We start from the raw sequence: 23,232 nt of genomic DNA, 5'->3' as shown, positions 1-23,232 counted from the left end.
GTGCGATAAGATCGCGCGTCGCGATGCGGCATCTCCGGATGCGCGCGGCTAAACTTTATCGCGGAAATACGATCGTCTGTTACCGCGCGAAATTGCGGTGTAACGTCGAGAAATTGGATACACACGCGGAGACACGCGTTTGTGTGTGTTCGTCAAGTAACGAAAATCGGGTTATTCATTTCATTATCGTTTTTGCAAACTTGTACAATTGCAAACGGCAATTCAATGTCGATTAGTCTTCGAATGCAAACACGGTTTTCTGACTGAGCAAATTATGCTTATTTTTTTCGTATTAGCAGCACTGGTCGCGTAATTACGCGAGAAGCGTATTGCGAATCAATATCCGTTTCGCATATTATATATTAAACGAACGGAGCCTTTGTTCCACTCGCTTAATATACATTTTTGCTGAAAGAATCACATTAACCTTTTGCGGTCCGAATTAATGAAGTATTTCGTCTTTATTTTAACGCTGTCGGATAAGACAAATAATTAACTACTGTTATCTAAGAAATTTTACGAAGATTAAAATAACAGCTTGCTAATTATAATTATGCATTGTCTCAATTATTTGCGGAATTATGTGCAATAATTATCGTAAAACATTATGGGTCACTTTAATCGACGGTTTAAACTTGCTCGACAAAATTGCCAACACGAATGAAATATTCGTCATCGGCGGAGAAAAAAGTTTCAAATTTTCTTCTCCTTCGATGACGAAGTTTCATTCTTCAGGTTAACAATTCTGACAAGTTTTAACGGTCGGTTTTAAAGTTAATCAACTCACTTCGACAAAGGATCGCAAAAGGTTAGTGCACCGCTCGGCGGTGCAAAGAAAAATAACCATATCCGAGAATTACACAATGAAGAATCGCGAACTCCTTCGATCGCGCGTAACGTCACCTTTGTGCCTGTAAGTGACACACGCGAGAACGTACACGCAGGTGCAGTGTGCATTTTTGCGAAACATAAAACAAAATAAAAAAGAGAAATAAGAGAGCATCGGCAGCTTAATCTACGTCGGAGAAGACAAAGGGCGTTTATGTTTCCGCCGAGAATTAATTCAACGATGGAAAACATTAATCACCCTTTCGCGCCGAACAATGGTCGCCCCCGGTATGCTCGCGAACGAAAGAATAGACGGGGACGAAGCGCAATTAATTTCAATTATTCGTGGCAATTCGCGGATGCAGGTGGAAGCAAATAGGAGTGCGTAGGCGACTGCAATCGAGAGAAAGCCAATGAAGCCGGATATATGAACATTAATTAGCAGTTTGTATGTATATTGATAACTATAAATCGCCGATTTTACGTGAAAGCAGAAAAGAGAATCGGGTGAGTGTGGATTTCTACCAAGTTCTCTATCGTCAATCGCAAGTTTCGAGAAATATGCATGTGTATAAGGTGACAGGTATGTCGAGTTTATGCGGCAACACTTGGCGGATCTTTTAATTATTCTTACAACGGTGAATTACAGCGACTACAACATTGAAGCAAACGCGTTGTAGTCGGATAATAGTCGCGCGGAAATTAGAAATGGGAGCGACATTACCATCATAACTATAGTAATCTGCTTAAAAGCACGCATAATTCACCGCGCACTGTCCTGCTTTTTAATTAAGGGCTCATTGTAATCCCGCGGAATGGCGTGGATTTATGAAATAAGAACAATCGGTGGAACCAGCGGCAGGAGCGATGTCCGAACTTTCGAGAACCGACGTGAATTTAAATCTTTAAAGTTTCACCATTTAATTTAGAAAGTCGGCTGCGTGCGGTGTAAAAGTTTCAAGCATGAAACATACGCGCCACTTCTACACGCTACGCCTCAATTTCTCAACCTCAGCAGGCACGCTGCGCGCGATTGCAACTGAAAGTTTTATTCGAATTAGCGTAATCAGGTGATTTAAACAGCGCGTTAAGAATGATAAAAGCTATGAAAAAATATCATTCGTTTTATTTGATTAAAATTTCATGAAAAATTGCTTTCATCAAAATTCTATTGAGCGCGTAATGCGCATCGCGGTGATGCGTTGCATATTTAAGGGTCGGTTTGGAATTTCATCCATTTTCTACAAGTTATATTTTTTGTATACTTAATCTATTCAAATGTGTAATTAAATAATATAAAATTTTAAAATTGAAAAAAATCTTTTAAATCTATTTTTTAGGTAAATTGGTTCGAAATTTGTCGACTGGGTTAATTTTTGCAAATTTAAACGCACAAAACACTCGCGTCGGCTTAATAAATGTGACGACTGAATATCAAGGATCGCATCTCGCGATAGAACGGGGACGCCATTCAATCATGACGGGACGATATATTACTATAAATTAAGCGATTTCGAAAAGGGGGTCAAGAGTCCATTCGGGGTCAGGACGGGGTTATCGCATCCACATTTTCCGTACACATTTCGTTTTCCATGGAAAATTTATCGTTTAACGCTATTCGCGGTGGGGGAGCAACAAAAAAAACCCGTATGAATAGATAAAAATACAAAAACAGGATATACAGAGGCGGGGATATACATCTTCCCGCTGCGCCGGTCGGTTCTTCGGGGCCGGGCGGAATTTCCGCCATCAAAACGCTCAACGTCGTTACATTTAATACATATTTTATTGTAATGATACTGACAAGATGATAGATGTCTTACGATATAATGTAGGCGGTATGTATATTCCATGTGAAAAATGGTAATGCGGTCTCTTATCGATTTCCGATGCTCGTACAAATACGATCCGCGGCATTCTACGCGCGTTTAATCGCGCGATATATCAGATTGTCCCGATAGCCGCGATATTCATAGAGGCTTGGACGTTTAATCGCCGCGAGGGAGTGCGTTAAGATTAATCAAGCGCGGTCGGAAAAAGCTGCGCGGCCGCGCGTATTAATCTTTTCGCGCAACTACGACAATCCCCGCTAAAATGTATTGTAATTACTGCAATTTCGTAATGCGCGCTGCGGGGGGGATCTGTGGATATAGACGCGACTTGTAGAAAGTAATACCTACATATTACAGATTGTCAAGCACGCGCATAAACGCGACTTGCAGAAAGTTTAATGACGATGTAAAGCTCAACGATATCCGCCGTTAATACTTGCTTGCGATAAACTTGGAGCGATCCTTGAAACACTTCAAGATGTAGAAGGAAACTGTGACAAGCGCAATGTCGAACCGGCGCATTACACGTTTAACAGTCGTAACAGTTTCATGGGAATTGACGCTTGTAAAAAAGAAGTCAATTTGACGGCCGCGAGGAAGCCTTGAAACATTTATACCTCGTCGGCGCGCAGTGAAGACTTCGAATTATTCCAATATGAGTCACATTATGTACAACGCAAAAAACTGTAGAAGAGATAACTGTAGAAAATAAATATAGAGAAGAGAAAGAAGGAAATGAATCATTCTTCCCGTAAAGCCGTAAACGGTCTGCTTTCGGTTTTAAAGTCGAAGACGCTTTTTACGAGAAATAACGCGCAATTCCGCGCTCTTATCGCCAAGAGCGACATTTTCGATCTCTCGTCGCGACAAACTAATTTCTACTAATATAAAATCTGATTTATCAGATAGAAAGAATTTGACGACCGCGAAAAATCCTTGAGACATTTTACTTCTTCGTCGCAGTGAAAACTTGGAATTATTACAATACGAGTCACATATATAGCGCAAAAAATTGTAGAAGAGGCAACAAATGGAAGGGAAAAAGGGATATTTTTTCCCGTGAAGCCACAAACAATCTAATTTCGACCTTAAAATCGATGTTTTTTACCGCGCAATTCCGCGCGTCGAACGACAAAAGCGCTATTTTCGATCTCTTCTCGCGACAAACAGCTGGCTTCTACTAATCCGTAGTCTGCTTTACCAGATAGAACGATTTCAACATTGTAATCCGCGAATCCTTTGTTGAAGGGCTTCGGGGCGTGCGTGCGAGCGCTCAGACGAGAAACAACCGTCCGGCGAAGCGCGTCGTCGGAAGTACGACTTCGTTATTGCAATTTTCTCGTTTGCAGCAGCGTGTCGAGCGATCGGATCAATGCTAAAAAAAAAAAGAAAGAAAAAAAAAGAAAAAAGTAACAATCGACGTTGGACAAGACGACGCCGAGCGTTTCGGCGTTTCAAATTCACCACAAAGAGCCGCGCGTTGCGGACTCGATGTCGCGTGCTCTATTCACGAGTCCGTATCTCGCGACGGGCTCGCTCGTGCGAATCACCGCGCGCGCCGAGAGGGCTCACACATTTCTTTGATCGCGATGACAAAGATTACTTCCGGCTTGGGACAAAGGGAGAGGGCCGCGCGCGCAGCGACCCGGCGGACACTCTTGACCTTTTCGAAGCCGGAATATCCTTCCGACGTTACTTTGTGCTAACGATCCTTTCGACGCTTATGGGACGCGAAGAAGGGGTGCGGGAGCGCTCGGGAGGGGGGGGGAGGCGCGGGGGAGGGGAAACAAGGGCGTATGTATGTCACATATTGCTCATGGTTATGCATGAGAGGCTCGTGGCGGAAGATAGGGCAGATCGATCGCCCGTCGTTTTCCCGCGCTTGTTTTGCCCGTCACGCGCGCGATCGCGATGGCTGATTATAAAATTTCATTTTCCCCGTGAAATTTATACCGCGCGGATAATCGTGAGGAACGATCGGCGCGGAGGGGGGAGGAAAGAGACGCGCCGCAACCCCCGCGAATGAAATATTTCGCCGCCGACCGGTTCTACATGCAAAATACCGCGGTCGCGCGAGATATTAACAGGTCGACGTATTTAATTCTCGCCGACAACGCTGAGCAAATTTATTAAATTTGATCGATGCGCAGTTCCTCGCGCTCTCCCCTCCCGACGTCATTTTGCAGAGCAACGCTCGTAAATGCGGATCTCGATAAAGCGATAAATTTCCTGTCAACCGCCGGATCATAAAATTAAACGTCGTGTATATAGCTGCATCGTGTGTTGCTCGCGCGCGCGCGCGTTTTTCCATCTCTTTCATTAATATTTGCATCCCCCGCGCGAACGGGAAAAATTGATGCGCGCAATGTCGCGTTTTATCTCGCGCCGCGCGTTCGCACGAATCCCATCGGTGCTTGACGGCGCCTGTAAACATCGTGTTTCCGCGATAACGGCGAAAGAAACGGGAAGTTTGCGTGTGCATTTTCCGTGCTGCAACATTATTACGGCTTTCCGCGAGCTCGCAAATTGCGTCCCGTCCGGATTCGTCGTATTTATTTTCGCGACACACAAATAGGGGGAAAAAAAACAAAAACAAAAAAAAAAACAGGATAAGTCGCTTCGCGAGCTACGCTACGTTGAAATGCGGAGAGTCGGCCGCGACTGTTAACGACGTGTCTCGCGGTTCATTAACGACGGCATTCAGCAACGATAACGCCGCGGCCCTGTCGAATCAGCAAGGATAATGCGGCGGACGCGTCGCCGCATCTTAATTGGAAACTCCATTCGTAGGGACCGCCCGCGAGATACTCCCGAGTTATGCAATTATGCGCAGCACAATGCAGAGTTTCGCTTACACGACCGCATTCAATTAGTCGGCGTTTTATTCCCCGGCGTGTAATCGAGCACGCGAGCACTCGCGTCGCGGACACCGGTTCCGCCGGAGCGAGAAACACGGGCCCTTTTTACGGACGACGATGAATTATGATGTCCCGCGGAGAGAAAGAGAAAACCGCGAGGTCCCGCGAGGACGGGTAACGTTAATGTTGCGAGTACATCCAGCGCGAGGGATGACGAATAGCGCAAAAATACTTCGTGATACAGTCGAGCGACTGAAGTTCTCATGTAAAAACGGAACGAAAAATAAACTTTCGACAGTCAAACAAAATATTCGATACATTTTTAGGAATATCTGAATGCGAATGAATCCGATTTCGGGGAAGAAATACGCGTGCATCGATCGATATATTCCATCTCGTTGCGTCGAAAATGGTTTTCCGTTCCGCTGCCCTTCGAAAACCCGCCGCGCGCTGCCGTTTCGTATTTATCTCGAAGCGAAAAGCCGGATGGAGAACGGATAAACGTGCATCCGCAAGCTGCATAAGCTACATAATTTCTGCGCACGGTTTCGCTGTAATCCGCAGTTATCTTCTAGTTTGTTTGCTCTAATCCGCTTCTGAATTCGTAAGTGGTGTGCGAAAGGCGGGGCTCGCAGCGTTCGGTGGGTAAACAGATATTTCCACGAGCAATTGGTGATCGTTTAATCGTACCTATCTCTCCTCCTCGCAACTAGAAGCAACTGTTACAGAACTATTTACGATTTCAACCGGAAACGCGTGTTTCCGCCCGGCGAGCTTCCGATTGCAGTTTCCTCTGCATTTTTGAGCTATTACGAAACCGGCATGCATTTACATTAACTGAAAACGCAGGACAATATATCAGAATGAAAAAAAAAGTATTAAGTTAATTAAATTTTAAACGTGATGTAAAATTTATTAACATAAAAAAAAATTCTATAGCATCGCACTTTGAATTTAATTAAGTTGTTACCTTTTAATTTTGGGTTATAAATCTCGTCAGAATCGCAACACTTACATTAAATAAAAATGCAGGACATATCAGAATAAAAAGAAACATTCAGTTAATTAAATTCTAAACGTGATAAAACATTTTTTTACCCGAAAAGAATTCTATAACGAAACACTTCGCGGGGATTTAATTAAGTCGTTACAAAAGTAAATACCTGAATACCTTAAGCAAACGCATACACTCTATGTGTTCCGATTTCAACGAGATAAGTAATACGGCCGGAATCGTGCTCAAAGTCCTTCCGGTCGGAAACTCGGTCTTTCCAATGAAAATCGTAAATAGTTACATAATAAATGCCCGCGGGTTGTAGCGCGGAGAGTAATTTCGCGGTGCAATCACATTCTCGTTAAACCATCGTTCATACAGACGCGCGCGCACACACACAGATATTCACTGCGAGATATTACCGTGCCTATATAATCGCCGAAAGTTTCGTTACGCGATCCCGCGGCGATAGCACTTTGCAGATAACGTGCCGGGGTAATTAACAAGGGCTCATGCACATCTGGAGGATGCTTCGCGATAGGAAGGATGTGGCGTTAAATCACGCGGACTCGAGGATCGGGTTTAATTTCGCGATCCTCTGTACTGTGTGTAATCAAGCTCGGCGAGCACTGGCTTCGCCCGATCGCTCGAAACCGTATCGCACACACTCGGCGTTTCCGCGCCATTTCGCCTCGAGGTGGTGTTCCGGGGGGGAGCACGGAGCCCGCAGCCGTCGCCATCGCCAATTTCCACGTACGGTTCGTGATCGCGTACACGAAAGTAATCTTCGACTCGCGTTTATGACGGTCTCGCGTGGCGCATAATCTGGCGCGCGATGAAAGCCGCCCGGCGGCGAAATTTCGATCCGGCGCGATAACGACGCGGAATATTAATCGCCACACACATTTATCCGCGTAATAGACATTATCGTACAATTGATACCACATCGTCTTTAACGGAGCAAGGTTTCTCTCAAATTAGAAACAAGCGAGGCTTGATATAAGAAAAAAAAACACACACACGCGTATCTAGAATTCAAATGAACAAATAATGTTTAGTTTACGTCCTTAATTAGTTGAATTTATGCCACATTCGTCACGCGATGAAACTTTTTCTCCGCCAAATTAGCTCGCGCTTACGTCAGATGCTTGTTTCGCTCTAATGCTTCTACGTCGTGCCTTTCTGGCGATTAAGATTGCGGGCCGATATAGTGTCGGAAATTCTTTATGTGGCCTAAAGAAAAACGCTTTCTGGCGCGAGGGTAAATCTGAAGGTTGAGGTCATTCGGGACGATCGATACTTTTCCCTTCGCCTATGTGTGTAGCATCGAGGCGCGGGAAATCGATCTCGCGTGCGCCGCGACGAAGCGTGTTATCCCTTAACCCTTGATTTGCGTCACGTAGTCCTGATTACCCAGTCCTGACGTTATCCTAGATGTATGATTAAAAGTAATTGCTGGAAAAGCCCCCCAAGTAAATGTTCCATATGCAATCTCGGCGAAGGCGAGATAATCTCTTTGCGGCGCGAACGTATCGACTTGAAATATTAGGTCACCTCAAAAAGCCTTGCGTATTTTTCTATTCTATTGCACAAATAAAAGTACAAGAAAATCAACTTTTCCTCTTTCCTCATTACACTCTATTTGATTAAAAAAGATCCAAAAATCGGGGGCGAAACATCTTTTCACTCTATTATAATTTGTAATACTCTTTTGCGCTTTTGGTTCTCGCAGTCCTTTTTCTGTTGTTTTTTTCGTTCTTACAAAAACCATAGTGCTTAAATAACAATGATAGGTAAAATGGGCAGTAAGGCCGACGCGAGTTGTTCGTGCTGTGTTATTTGTATTTAACAAACTTACTTTGACATTTACAAACGTTTCGTTCGTTCCCTTTCGAGCGTTCTCCGTGTATAAAACTTTCCTACCTAATGTACGTTATATATTGTAATTAAATTATTAACATCATTTTTCACGTCGCTGGCAACTTTTTGCTTTTATTTCCCTGGCGTTTCAGCGGACTTTGAATTAAAAATGACTTGGAGGGCGCAAGGACTCTCGAAATGACCTAACAGTTTCTATACATCGCCCGGAATATATCAGACAGAGAGACTCGCTGGCAAGATAACAATACGAAGCGAGGTACGAGAGCGGATTATACGTTTTGCTCCGCAATGCCGAGTTTCGGCGAATCGATCTTCGTCCGTCCGCGAAGCGTTAATCTACATCGGTGAGCTCCTTGCTCTCTCGCGAAAGCTTCCTTTCGGCTCGTTACCCGCGCATAATGCAAGCCCATACATCACAATGAAGGTGCTTCCGCATAAATTACCGCAACGACAATGAGAAAAGTGACGGGCTGTGTTATTCTATCGGCTGGCGTGGCTGTGACGGTAACGAATACGACACGGCAGCCCTACTTCTCGCGCGTTAATTTACGCCCGACCTCGAAAATAACAACAATTCATCGCGGCGATCGATCGCGTTCTAAATTAACGGATAATCATAACTGCAGAGGCGCGCACGAAAATTCAGCGCCAATTATCGCGGCAAACAACCGCGCAACGCAAATGTGTTTGTGTTTGTCACTTGCTCCGCGTTATTTTATTAATAATGTTAAACCAGACAATTAAAATTGTTTATAATCATGTCATTGCAGTATCAATTTTAAATCAATAACTGCACATGGTTTACACACTTTCGGATAAAGCTTCCATGCATAAAATATGTGACATGGCATTCTAAAGTCAAGAGTTTGCGTATACGAGCTACATATTTAATGACGGATTCTCTGTTCAATTTGAAGTCCGTTTTGTTTAAGCAAAAATGTTGAGACATCGAGTGTCTGAATTAAATATCAACCATCGAGAAAGAAGAGTTTTCCGCAAGCTAAGCTTCAGAGGGACAAAAAAAAATAAAGTCATATTCTTTAGTTAATTTCAAGTGAATTACACTTTAATAGAATTTCAGTTAGAAGCTTAGCTGTAAAGATATATGACGTCGAAAACTGGGAGCGTGCCATAAATAATGACTCGACACTTTTGCTGGGGAAAAAATTGACTCCGGATTAATCAAGAGTCTGTTGCTAAAAGAAAATCCGCGAATTTTACGAAAGCCTGTATATGAGAAAATGTCCGGGGAAATCGAGAGGAAACTCAGCGAAAATTTTTGTCAAACATCGCGAAATCCCGGCGGTGGCGGCGAGTTCCGTTGTATCGTGCCAAAATAATCAAGGGTTAACCGCGTAAGTGGTGACGCATCTCCGCTGCATTCGATTGCGGATACGCCGTTTGAATCTAATAAAACCACAGCGAGTGTCGAGCTTTCTTCGAGCGAAAACAACGACGGTGAATCATCGCAATGCGGAGCGCCGGTCTTTTTTTTTTCTCCTGGCGGATTCCGATCGAGAGAAAAAAAAAAAAGAAGACGGACTTCTCGAAGTTGGCGACGAAGGTGACGTCAAGTCCTTCGCCGCATCCGAAACGCCCCTACTCGTAACAAAGTTTCGAATCCGATCGTGCACAGATCCGCCACCCCTTCGGCGCCGCCCCCCTCAGTATCGAATCTAGCACGGAAATTCAAATTCGCACGGAAACTTGAGCGTTTCTCCCGAGGCGAGACCGCCGATCGCGTTATCTCGCAACCTGAGAACTTTTGTCGTGACTAAAGTGCCCGCGCTCCGTGTTCCGCGTCAGAAACGAAAACGCATTAACCGTCCTTCTGTAATGGGACTTTATACACGCTCTTTTTCTTTTCATCGAGAAATGCTGAGTTTCGCGCTCGAGAAATTGGTTCGAGTCGCGGCGCGAAATTAAGGGCGTGTTCCCTTAAGTGCATCGTAAAGCACGCTATCGCGCAGTGATAACAATTCTAGAAATAATGTTGGAAAAGTTATCGTCGCTTTTACATCGAGAGATAAAAAATATCCGCTTCATTTTATCTTTATCTTTCAGATAAAGTGGCAATGATTATTCGCTTGATAAAAAACAAAACATGTACGTTTCAACATGCATGATTCATCCTCATTTCCATTTCTTTTTTCCTCCATTTTGCGCCACAAAAGTAATTTTTTAACAAAAATAATAATGTTATAAATTAGATGAAAAAAAAAGAGGTGAAATTTCGTTCTTCAGTCATTGCGAAAGTTGAGTGCACAAAGATCACGTGATTCCGCAAACGACTTCCGAAAAGTGCGGCTTCTCCCAGATTCAGTTTCGGTGATCTCGCAAAGTTCGGCGACGTGTATGTTTGTTTAACGTTCGCTGTCACGAGTACATGAAGATATATGCCGCGAGAGAGTGCGCGCTCGCTACTTGCACGCAGCGGACGCAGTAGTAAACTTACGATTCAAACCGACGGCGGCTTCCATCTCTCTTCCGCGAAGAACTCTCGAATACTCTCGGCTCTGAGCACGATCGAGGCTTCCGGTGGCGCGAAAAGGGGGGATTATTCGTTTCCGGAAACGCGGGGAGACATACGGGGAGACGCGGGGGGAAGGAAAAGGAAATCTTACTACGCTGAAAATGTCACACTTGCAGGATCGGCGATTTTACGAGCGCGAGCTTACGATTCGGAGAATAGTTCTCGCGCGGGTGGAGGGGGGAGAAAAAGAGGGAAACAAGAGATCTGCGGGGACGATAAGATCTACGGGATGGATTTAGGTCGGGGCAAGGTGTGAGGCTCCGAAAGTAGGAAGGTGAGAGAGGCGGCGACACGAGTGCTCTCCCCCGTTGCACCTTCCGACAACACGGGGCGATTCCTACGAACGATTGGGTCCTGCTAAGGGTGGTCGTCGGGCTGACCGCCAGTGTGTCAAAGGCTCGCCGCGCGGCCAGCTGATCGGCACTCGCTCGCAGTTTCACCGTCGATAGGGACGCCGTCTCTATCGTGGACAACGCGGACGCGCACGTCGGCCGCGAGCATAATGCTCCCGCGTGCGTGAGCGCGAAAAGGGCGAGAGGGGCGGAAGGCGACGATCGGAAAAGGAAAACACGGGAAACCGGGGAGAGGGCGAGGGTGGCACGCCGCGGAGACACGCCGAGAAAAAACGGAGGCGAGATTCGGCTGTTGTTTCTCACAGACGGATGCGAGAGAGCCGATGCGACGCGCTCGCGCGGACTCACGCCAGGCCACTGCATGCGATGCGATTACGCGGCCGGAGCCAACCCTCCGCGCCACGCCGCGCCAACCCCACCAGCGCGGGCCACGCCACCCTCCACTCGCTGACTCCCTTCGACTGGCGACCACGCCGTCGACCTACTCTCTCCTGTCGTTTCTCGAACGCGGCCACGCTGCTCTCGTCTTCGAAGCGTCGCGCTTGCTGGCAACACGCTGATCACGCGACTACGCTTGACCGCCATCCCCGGCGACGCGCCGATTGTGCCCGATTGTTTAGCGCACGGCACCAGCGCTTGTTCCGGCTTGTAACGCGCGTCGGTGCTCGAGAATCGATGCTAGAAAAAAAACGCGGCACCGCGCAATTTTGGAAAAGAGACCGAAGGGAAAAATTCGACAGCGCGAGACATTTGTTTACAAATATTTCTCATCGAGTGTATAAAACTGCTATATCTAGCACGAGCGATGTATCTCTATAATTTTGTTGGTTCAGCATGATTTGTCGACAAAGCTTAGTTAGTTATCTCATATATATCTCATAGAGTATCCTGCGTAAAGAAATATTTGCCGAATACATCTCTAATCCTTCGTTTACTCGCCCGATTTCACTGTTGTATAGCATGTAACGGTAGTTCATTTTTTCGAAAAAGATTGTGTATTATAAGTCTCTGTTTTAAAATCGAAATACATCTGTAGATGTAGCGCGGATTTTCCCGAACTAATGTCACAGTTTTAACAAAGAATTAACTTGTCAAATTCGATGAAAAAGTTTAGCTGATTCGTAAGATAAGCTGTGCAAAAAAAATATTCGCCGAATATCTTCAATTCTTCGTTTATCTTTCTCGGTTTCACAGATTGATTTAACACACAAAATTATTTGTTCTTTATTGTCTCGAAAAAATTGTCTATCTGAAAAAAAAAATTAAAAAATATAAGTTTCAAAGTTGAATAAAATCTGTAGGTGTAACGCGAACTATTTCAGGCTGATGCGAGTAAATATGTATGTCGCAATTCTCTACGCCCGGCTAACGGAGAATTAATGATTACACAACTACTTTTAAACACAGTTAGGTATTACTTTTTATCGTCGAAAATGCCACCCCGTCCATTTTACCGTAGCGAACAACAAATTCCGCTAACTCGGCGATATAAAAGGACACGAGGGACACGGGACGTGTCCTGAAAAGCACCGCGGTTCAACGAGGATACGTCGCCGATGGGAGATGCATCGTCAGGCACGTGACTGGGTTGGAATCGACATTTGCGAAAATCGAACAGTTGTCGGGGAGCATTGCCAAGCGATGTGTACGTCACACGAGTTCCATTCTCATCTCGCAGGATATTCCGGTAACATCCCGCGGCTCTTTCGCCGCGCGATGAATCTATTTTGCGAACGACCTCAGAACGGCGAGGTAAATTCGATGGAGATGCGAATGTCAATTTTTTTTTCTTCCCTTAGAACTTTTCTCGAGGGAGCGCTTCCCATCGAACGAGATGAAATTTTTCGAGCGGCAAGCAATTTCCGGCGATTGCGTTTCGTAGCATTAAAATTTCTTTCGGTCTTCGGCTTGCTTCGCCTTGCTTCGAATTTCCAGGCGCTATTCGCGATCAGTTAGCGAAGAAACAAAGGGTAAACGAAACTTTCAACGTAACTCGACATCTTAACGTTAATTACTTGAAAGCTGCGTCATTACGCCATTAACTTCCCCGATGCTGGATTCCCGCGGAATGACGTCGGTTTCTTTTGTACCGCACGATAGAGCGCTCCGCGGGTGAGAAATGCCAGGTACGGGGATGCATTTCGCTCTTCTTGCGGAAAACAAAAAGGACTCCCGCTAAGTAGGGCGACACGAGCTCGCTAAATCTCGGCTGCCAACTTGTAACCGTATAAAACGAGGGGAAATAAATCGGTATATTTGAGATAATATAAGATACACGCGGTTGTATGCGCAGTGTACATATATAATCAAAAAATTCCGATTCCCCTGCCAGGATGAGTATATAGAGTGAAGGATCATGGAATAAAACGCGGAAAGATAAAAGCTTCTTATAGCCGAAATCTTATCTCCGCTTGAGTTATGTTCAACTGACTCAGATCGTTCCAAATTTTCGAAATTAGCTTTCGGAATATTAGAGACAAAACGCGCTGCACAGCGAACTTTCGTCTCCGACGAAATTACATGCGCGATATAATTAAGATACAAACATCATGTATGCGATATAATTTTGTCCGGAGAAGACATATTTTTATAGACGTATTTACGGCGATATTTTTGACGACCGATTAAACTGTCATAATCGACAGCGGAAGAGCGTTTTATAATTCCCATTTCTTATTTTTATCTCCTTTAAACCTGTCGGGATTCTCTCTCGCGATTTCAATCTTTCGACAACTTCCATTTCCATATCGGGACTCGAAAATAACTCGATTGTAGAACGCTACGCCTCGACGAGTCCGACGACGGAGATGGAGTAATTTCGCTGACATTTCGCGTCCGGAAAACGACGGAGTAATTTCGCGGGCGGCCGTTAAAAACGTTCGATTCCGATGTTACGTGGAAGCGCGAGGCCGGCCCGGAGAAACATCGTTCAAGCACACCGGGATATTGGTTTCGGACCAATTCGCCGCCGGAAATTGGATGCCCTGCATTTTTTCCGATAATTGCAACTGGTGCCTCGTCAAGCAACGTCGAAACTACCTAGTCAACGCGGAAGAATCGGCGACGTCACTGTCGCGTTCCCGTTGTAATGTTAATTCTCGACGATGTTAACCATCGCCGACGCTTCCGTGATATCGGATACACGGAGAGATAACACAGTGCCCTCAATTAAGGGCTCGTGTCACAGCATACAAATACATATGATTGCCGCGAATGCGCGGCACGTTATCTCCACGCCGGAGTTAATTACCTTTGCTTAATTGCGGAGCTATTTAATAGCGAAATCGGAAGGCCGAAATTGAAATTCCGATTTCTTCATCACTAACTTTCTTCTCCCGCCGCTTGAATATTTTTATTCAAAATCCCACGACGTTTATACAAGTTCTGACTTTTTTTTCCGTATTCTAATGAGATAATTAAATCACCGTGTAAAGAATAATTGGTTTCTAAACGTCTTCGATTTTTCTTCGAAGTCTTTCGGAAGTTCCCTCACGATTCTTTCGACGATAATTCCGTGGGAGCGACACTCCACCCGTTTCCACAGTTCGCGACGGCAAATAGAACTATCCGCTTCAACGTGCGCGCTCGCGCGCGAGGAGTCGGTAAACATACTTTTCCGCGACTCGACGAGGAATCGATTGTTGAGAGCGGTCGAAATGAATGGTTCGTGTATATCCGACGACATCTACTCCCGCATGTGTGGGATCGATGAGTCCGAATGTCGCGTGTACATTCATTATTCATTTTCAAGGCTCCCTCGCCGCTCCGCACTTGCTGACCAGAAACAAGAACTTTCGGTGTTCCAGATTTCTTTTACCGCAAAACACCGGTGGTTGCGGCCAGCCAGGAGCACTGAAAACTCGCAATTTAAACGCGCATTCCACTTCAAGCGCCAGCTCGGGACAAGAATATGCTTAAATATATTTGCCGGATCGCAGAGAAACTATAAACCCACGATCGTATCTAGCGTTTCGTATCAATAAAACAGAGTGGCTTGACATGTTTGTGTTTACGCTAAAAACAAGTGTAGCCTACTTTCAAGATGAATACATATAGCCAATATTTATCCACGTGTTAAGCGCACTTTAGATCGATATGCTGAAACTACTGTCGTGACAAATGGATTTAAAAATGCAGCTATGAACGTATTCCGCAGATATAAAGCTCTTTGATAATCTGTATTTTACGACAAGATAAAAGATTTTATTTATGTGCTGCATAATGCAGAAAATATTTGTAAAATACACATAAAATACATATTGTAATATTGTGCGATAAGCGTTATCAGTGTCTTTAGGAATTTTGTTTTAGATTTAGTGTCGGGTTTATTAACCAGCTAATGAGCTAATTGGACAGCTTTGAAATTTTTGACTATCATTTATAATGCGTAAATATATCCAAAGATTATACATTCTCCAAAAAATATTTACTTACACAGAGAAAATTTTATATCAAAAATTACTATGTACGCAATAGTAGCCGCAAACTATGAAGAAATTATAAAAATTTTTACTATGTTTTTCACATGTGAAACATAGTAAAAATTTTCGGTCCGCGTTAATGCCGTACATAGTAATTTTTGATATAAAATTTTTTCCGTGTAGAAACGTAAGATATTAAAGACGCTTAATATGCATATATCTGCATTTTAATTCAAATGTTTTACATATTACCAGGCACACACAAGTGCGTGCTACACGCGCGCTACTTATGATTTTAATTACAAAAAATATATATTATTTAAAAAAAAATACCTGCACTAAACTTCTCAAAATATAAACTGTCAAAGTATGCAACTTTTACAATGACAACTCGATACCTTAAATTCAAAACCTCGTAATTAAAACAATCCAAATTTTACAAGAGATATTAAAAACTGTTTATTTATAATTATTCTGATTAATTTGGAATTTAAGATAATTTTAAGTTGTTAATGAATAAGTTTTTGGGATTATTTTTAAAAAATGTGGGAGTTTTTATATTAGTTTAATCATATGCGAGATTAGAATTGAAAAGACGATAAAGAATTGTTATCATGTATATTAGCTGAGCGTAAATATGACAAGCAAGAGGGCTTCTTACATAACATTCCGAAAGGCGACGTTCCGCTCGACACATATCATATAGATTATTTAAGACCAATCCCGAGTACTAGAAAAAATTATGTTTATTTGTTAGTCGATGCCTTTGCTAAATTTGTATTATGGTTATATTCTACACGATCGGTAACAACTGCGGAAGCAATATCGCGTTTAACTAAGCAAGCGGCAGTGTTTGGAAATCCGCGACGAATTATTAGCAACCGAGGTACTGCGTTTACATCCAATAATTTTAAACATTATTGCGACAACGAAAAAATCGAACATATTTTAGTAACGACTGGCGTGCCACGAAGTAACAGGCAGGTTGAGCGGATAAACAGAATTGTTATCCCATTATTTACTAAGCTTTCAGCACTACATCCTGAAAATTGGTATAAATATGTCGATAAAGTACAGCAGTTTATAAATTCTACGCCATCGAGAAGCGCGAGGTTAACTCCGTTTGAATTGTTAGGCCAAAATATGCGTTTGCGTGATGACACTGAGTTGAGAGAAATTATCGAAAAAGAAGTTGCAAATTTGCTGCAAGAGAAACGATCAGAGTTACGCGAACGAGCGAGAGAAGCTATTGAAAAGATCCAGCGCGAAAACCGCAATAATTATAATAAAAAGCGAAAAGCGGTAAATAAATATCAAATTGGTGAGCTAGTTGCAATTAAAAGAACACAAGTTACGCCAGGAAGTAAATTTTGCGCAAAGTTTCTGGGGCGTTGCGAAATTATTAAGATGTTGCGAGGCGACCGATATGTAGTATTGAAGGTCGGAGAGCATGAAAGATTGCGTACCACTAGTATACTTCAGCGGATCATATGAAAAGATGGTTATCGCCTGAATGTATAAGCGATGAGGAACTTAGCGATAATTACAATGACGACGAGGTTATCCATCATATCGGAGGCCGATGTGTAATCAGTATGACCGAGTGTGGGAGTTTTTATATTCCTCTCATTTCGTATACGTATATATATATATATATATATACAGGATGTTCCAGACTTGCCGTATCACCCGTTAATGGCAGATTCCTGAGGTCATTTGGAGACGAAAATCTTAATATCAAATGTCGAGGCTACTATAGTATTTGAATGGGAAAGGCTTAAAGTTTACCAATTAGAAATTATAGATGTATCAGGCTCTGATGATTGTTAAAATCAATAAATTTGATAGGAGCGTAAAGAGCCAACAGCCAGATATTCGTGCGAAGGTTATCGTGTATTAATTTATAACCATTGAACAATACATTAAAGAACAAACGTTTCAGCCTGTCATCAGGCCTTTATCAATGTTATTACAAAATTCAATAAATACGCAACGCAAAAATTAAATACAAAAAACGAAGTAAATTGACATAATTAACTGAAAAGTAGTTAAAACCACGTTAAAACTGTAATAAAAAAGAGCCAAATGAGAATGAGACCCTCCCCTCCATACTCCTTTTTCTTTCCGTCCCCCTTCTCCACCGCCCTCTCACTAATCTTTCATCGCTTGAATTTATCGTTATTCTATCACGTACATTGAGGTTTCAACCATCACATTATATGGTTCTAAGTTTTTTCTCCTACCTCGTTCCATCTTGTGTGGATGAGCTTTCTACTATTTTTAACACAAGTATGTAAAAATTGTTTCTTTTTTTCTGTTTGCGCTCAATTTGTAACGGGAATTTTCTCATTTGGCTCTTTTTTATTACAGTTTTAACGTGGTTTTAACTACTTTTCAGTTAATTATGTCAATTTACTTCGTTTTTTGTATTTAATTTTTGCGTTGCGTATTTATTGAATTTTGTAATAACATTGATAAAGGCCTGATGACAGGCTGAAACGTTTGTTCTTTAATGTATTGTTCAATGGTTATAAATTAATACACGATAACCTTCGCACGAATATCTGGCTGTTGGCTCTTTACGCTTCTATCAAATTTATTTACCAATTAGCTTGTCTAATTAGAATTTCGCTCAGGGACATCATATCTCGAAAGGACCCTTGCACAACACTTTATTCAATACATTTTATTTACTTTATTTACTTTATTTACATTGTTCGCAATACTGACGAATTTACTAACGATAATAATTTCTAAATTGTATTAGTAAACTCGTCAGTATTGCGAACAATGTAAATAAAGTGAATAAAGTGAATAAGAACTGAGTGAAGTGAATAAAATATATTAAATAAAGTGTTGTGCAAGGGTCCTTTCGAGATGCGATGTCCCTGAACGCTCGAAATTCTGATTGAACAAGCTGATTGGTAAACTTTAAGCATTTCCCATTCAAATACTATAGTAGCCTCGACATTTTAGTATTAAGATTTTCGTCTCCAAATAACCTCAGGAATCTGCCATTAACGGGTAAAACGGTAAGTCTGGGACTCTGTATTCATCTTTATTATAATGTGTTGCTCTCCTTGTCGATGGCAGCGGCCGTTAAGGCTGCTGATAATGTTTTTTTTTTAAACGAGAGCGAAGCGTTTTCGGCGTTTTCGGCGTTTTCGGCGCCTATAAAACGGATGTCTCGAGCAAGCGAGGACACATAGAGTCGAGCACGAACAAGTAAAACAGAGAATCGCCTGTGAGATAGCGGAAAGTGAAATAGATAAAGTATTGCGAGTCAAAGTGAGCGTTATACACAAGTTGAGCCCATTATATAATTTATTTTTTTCTTGTACTTTTTAGACTAAATTACAACTTTAATTCTTTAAAAGTGTGTGATCTCCGGCCTGCAAAAGATGTGCGTTGTTTGTTGCTTTGAGCTATCGATCAAAATTTATTCCCAAAACGATTATAAGTAAGAAAAAAGATGTTTGTCGCTTTGAGCTATCTAGCAGTTCGATATCTTAAATCCAATACCACGTATCTCGAATTTTTGATCAATTTCACTTTTTCTGTTATTATGATAGTATTTTAATTTTTTATGTATCAAATTTGTAGGGATAAATTGCAGGCCAGAGTTGTTTATCCCTACAGAAAAAGTGAAACTGATCAAAAATTCGAGATACGTGGTATTGGATTTAAGATATCGAACTGCTAGATAACTCAAAACAACAAACATTTTTTTTCTTACTTATAATCGTTTTGGGAATAAATTTTGATATAAATTCGCATAAGATGATATGCAAAATACTCACAGAACGCAAATTTATTAAAAGAAGATTGTCATTTGTTTGCTACGCAATGTGCAAGACATAAGGCAGCGAGTTTTGTGCGAGCAGTGGCGAGTTGTGTTTAAATGTGCAGTGCTTTTCGAAACGAACGAAATAAAAGAATTTTCCTCTAATCAGCATGATAATCAGATAAAAAATAATTAATCAAGAGAGTAGCGCTAAAGAATAGAATATTTTTTTTTGGATATAGAATAGTGTGGATCACAATTAAATAAATAAAACAAATTTTTCTTGACGATCTATAAATATATTCAAAGTGCTAATCATTAAAAATAATTCTTATTAAAAAATCACTTTTCAAGACAAGTATGGCATTATATGTTTCTTTTTCAGCATGCTTCTTTTAGCAGAAATATTGGTGCTTCTTTGCAAAATTCTCTATTACATCTGCGAGAGTGTATATAAATTATTTGCTCTAAAAAGAAAAAGTGTGGCTGGTGAAATTGTTCTGGTATGTACAAAATTCGCAATATACAATGTATAGCTGTAGACAAGATTAATTATCAATAGATACTGCAATAGGTAACAGGTGCGGGTCACGGTATAGGAAAAGAATTAGCAATCGGTTACGCCTTGTTAGGAGCCATAGTAATATGTTGGGACATCAATGAAGAAACCAACGAACAGACAAGGAATGAGATTAGAAAAATGGGAAAAAACTCTGTATATGCGTATCGGTTAGCTAATAATCTATGTTTCTTACAAATTCTGATAACGTAAAAAAATTCAGATAATTTGTCCGCGCACTAAGCTAAATATTCCATACTGATTAAAATATGGTCGCATTTTACAGATGCGATATAACAAACAGAGAAGAAGTCTCCAAGGTAGCTGAAAAAGTGAAAAAAGAAGTGGGCGACGTTACTATTTTAATCAATAACGCTGGCGTAGGAATAGTAAAAACACTTCTAAATTATAGCAACGATGAAATTACGCGAAAGATAAATACGAATCTTACTGCGCATTATTGGGTAAATGATCTATCTCGTATATCTATTTAGAAACTATAAAATATGTAAAATAATTATTAATGCGCTTTATATTATCATATGCTTGAAAACAAATAGCTAAATTAATTCGTAATTGAAGTACATATTGAAAGCTTAACAGAAATTATAATAAGCTATTGCTATTATTCAATAGAAAATTATTTTCAGACATTGCGTGCATTTTTACCAAACATGATTGAAAAGAATCATGGTCATGTCGTTGCGGTTTCATCATTATTAGCAATTGTAACATCAATGTATATGACAGTTTACTCTCCTACAAAATCCGCAGTCAGAGGTAATTGAACTCATATTAAAAAATTATAATCTTTCGTATAATAATTTAATAAATATTTGAAATAATTTATAATTATCCCAGCAACGCTCTAATCAACAATAACATAACATAATTTCCTACTCAACAACGTTACTGCAATGTAACATGTTTTGTAAGTAACTATATTACCGCTAGTGTTGATAACATCCTCACTTGTGATATGTATATTTCAGCACTTATGGAGAGTCTTGATGAAGAATTGCGTTTATCTAGTAAGGGAAAATCTTTAATTAAATTCACTACAGTTTTCCCAACTGTAGTGTTTAACGGAATGTTCAGAAAGCCAAATATGAGGTAAGATTTTAATAATGTTATAATAAATACTTTACAATGGCCAGAACAATATCATAAATTCTTTTTAATTGAATTATATTTAACTATATTTTTGTCAATATAGATTTCCCAGTTTAGCAAACCCACTATTACCAAAAGAAGCTGCTTCACTAATAATCGATGCGCAAAGACGAAATTGCAGGGAAAGGGGTATACCTTCTCATTTGCTGCCATTAATAACGACATTAAGGTATGTAAACAGCGTAAATGACAATTCAACCAGTATATATATTAATAATCATAATATTTGCAAATAAAATATTGCAAAAGACGATAAAGCGTAGAAAAATGCCGTCCTTTTGCATTTTTATTTATTAATACAAATGCAGATATTACGCAACTAATACATATTGTAAAATTATTATTTTTATATCCACATTCTCTATATATAATAAAAATATTATTTTTATGATAGAAATCTTCCGGATAAGGCACAAGAATGCGTAAAAGATTTCGTTGATATGAGTATCGAGCCTGATAATTAAAAAATAAAAAAAACCTTGCCATGTGCAATTTGCTATTATATTGGAAATATAAAAAATGTGTGTGTATTTTTTTTAATACTCATGTAATTTTATACTTTGTTTTATATTTGCGGAATACGTTCGTATCTGAAATTCAAAATCCATCTTTTGCGACGATAGTTCTATGTATATCGCGGCTTAATTAGCCGCGTATTCATTATCGGTTATCAAAAGAATCACGTCATTAGATGAACGTTTTTTATCGGATGTTTGCTATGTTTATCAATAGCATAGTGCTTCCAGTTATAACAGTATTAATTCAGGCTAAATTATCAATACGGGTGTGTCGATGCGTTACGCTGTTTTTTCCGCGTCACTTTAAACAGACTTCGCGAGCTAGTTCTTGCGCGACATAATGAATTAATTTCCGGTTGAGTTTTTTCTCTTCGTCTCATTATTATTGCGAGATCAAATCGCTGAATTGGCGCGACAACTGTGTCGGCGTTTCCTCGAAGGACTCGCGACAATGAAGCGCCAAGGACGACTTCTGCGTCGTTTCTCTTGGCAATAATTTTACTACAAATGTACGGCGAAAAAAGTCACTCATGCCGACTCGACGTCAAGCTTGAATAGCATTGAAAGCGTCGCGGTTGAGCGAGTTTGAACTCCTTCAAAAAACGCCGATAACAAAGTATAATTGCATAAATGCTGCATCCGCGCATTCACAAGGATATTTCGCAACACATAATTCACCTATTCTTTTTGTTACTTGAAAACATTGAAAAATTTTACATAATTAAATAATAAAAACGTAAAGATTTATTTCTTAATTCTTAATTGATTATCATCTTATTTTTTTTAAATACTATTATAGTATACATTAAACTGTTATTTTCTTTTATTTCCTAGATAAAAAATTTTTTATAGCCATCATCGTTATACTTGAATAGTAAAACAATATGTATAAAATTAACAATAAATACAAAAAAAATTTACTTTTTATAAATTTAAATTCAGAAACTTTCTTGATAAAAAAAAATTGTTAAATATAAACAACCAAAAAAGACTTTTTAATAAACAAATCTAGATGGTCCGGCAGAGACCAATTAATACAAAAAAATTTGAATTGAATTGAACGAACTAAGCGCATCTGACGCCATCAATGTACTCAATTGTACACACCGAGAAGTTTACGAATCGCGAGAGCGAACGTGCCGATATTCTTGGCAACCAGCGCGACCGAGACGATAAAAGATCGGGCAATGCTGCTTGATTTATCGCTTTATCAGCGCGCTCTTTCCGTGGCGCCGAGATAGAGCGCGGAAGGCGTGCACGGAAAAACGAGCATCTCAAACGATGATCCGTATATATCGTCGCTGATGCGTGGCGATTAATCTCGGGGTGCCCGGCAAGATGCAACCGGCGAGATTAATGGAGCACGGACGCGCTTCTTCCTCGTAATCAGCCACTCGCGAACTTTGGCAATAATCAGACTTCGAATCTAGCCGCGAGGAATTCCCCGAAGGAAGGTCGCAGATAACTTTTGCACAAGATATCGAGTATACACGCGATA

At 41.0% G+C, this 23,232-nt stretch overlaps 2 protein-coding genes across 6 annotated transcripts in view; one reads left to right on the top strand and one right to left on the bottom strand.

The window, feature by feature from the left end:
• Positions 1-23,232, bottom strand: part of LOC105677719 (apoptosis-resistant E3 ubiquitin protein ligase 1) — an 81,209-nt gene that overhangs the window by 10,860 nt on the left and 47,117 nt on the right. The window contains exon 1 of one of the 4 annotated variants that reach the window (XM_012376530.2): positions 10,849-11,618. The exons of 2 other annotated variants lie outside the window; for them this stretch is intronic. Coding sequence is in view for 1 of the 2 variants with exons in the window: in XM_012376531.2 (XP_012231954.1) it covers positions 10,849-10,873 (25 nt within the window). In the remaining variant the exon portion in view is untranslated. Of the gene's footprint in view, positions 1-10,848; positions 11,619-23,232 lie in introns of those variants that run through there. One more of the 4 variants, XM_012376531.2, reaches the window with a different exon arrangement.
• LOC105677723 (short-chain dehydrogenase/reductase family 16C member 6-like) lies at positions 831-21,755 on the top strand. Of its 2 annotated transcripts, none has more exons than XM_067353731.1 (8): positions 831-913; positions 19,870-19,987; positions 20,059-20,213; positions 20,330-20,507; positions 20,694-20,823; positions 21,036-21,156; positions 21,260-21,385; positions 21,611-21,755. In XM_067353731.1, the coding sequence occupies exons 1-8, from the start codon at positions 864-866 to the stop codon at positions 21,678-21,680; spliced, it is 948 nt and encodes a 315-aa protein (XP_067209832.1). In that variant the 5' UTR covers positions 831-863; the 3' UTR covers positions 21,681-21,755. The 2 variants fall into 2 exon arrangements, with proteins under 2 accessions (XP_067209832.1, XP_012231961.1); XM_012376538.2 differs by lacking the exon at positions 831-913 and adding an exon at positions 17,863-17,989 and having other exon boundaries at positions 21,611-21,754.

Source organism: Linepithema humile, chromosome 4 (assembly GCF_040581485.1).
Source record: "Linepithema humile isolate Giens D197 chromosome 4, Lhum_UNIL_v1.0, whole genome shotgun sequence".
Taxonomy (NCBI): domain Eukaryota; kingdom Metazoa; phylum Arthropoda; class Insecta; order Hymenoptera; family Formicidae; genus Linepithema; species Linepithema humile.
The sequence above is the reverse complement of the archived record's forward strand: the minus strand, read 5'-3'. Positions and strand labels throughout refer to the sequence as shown.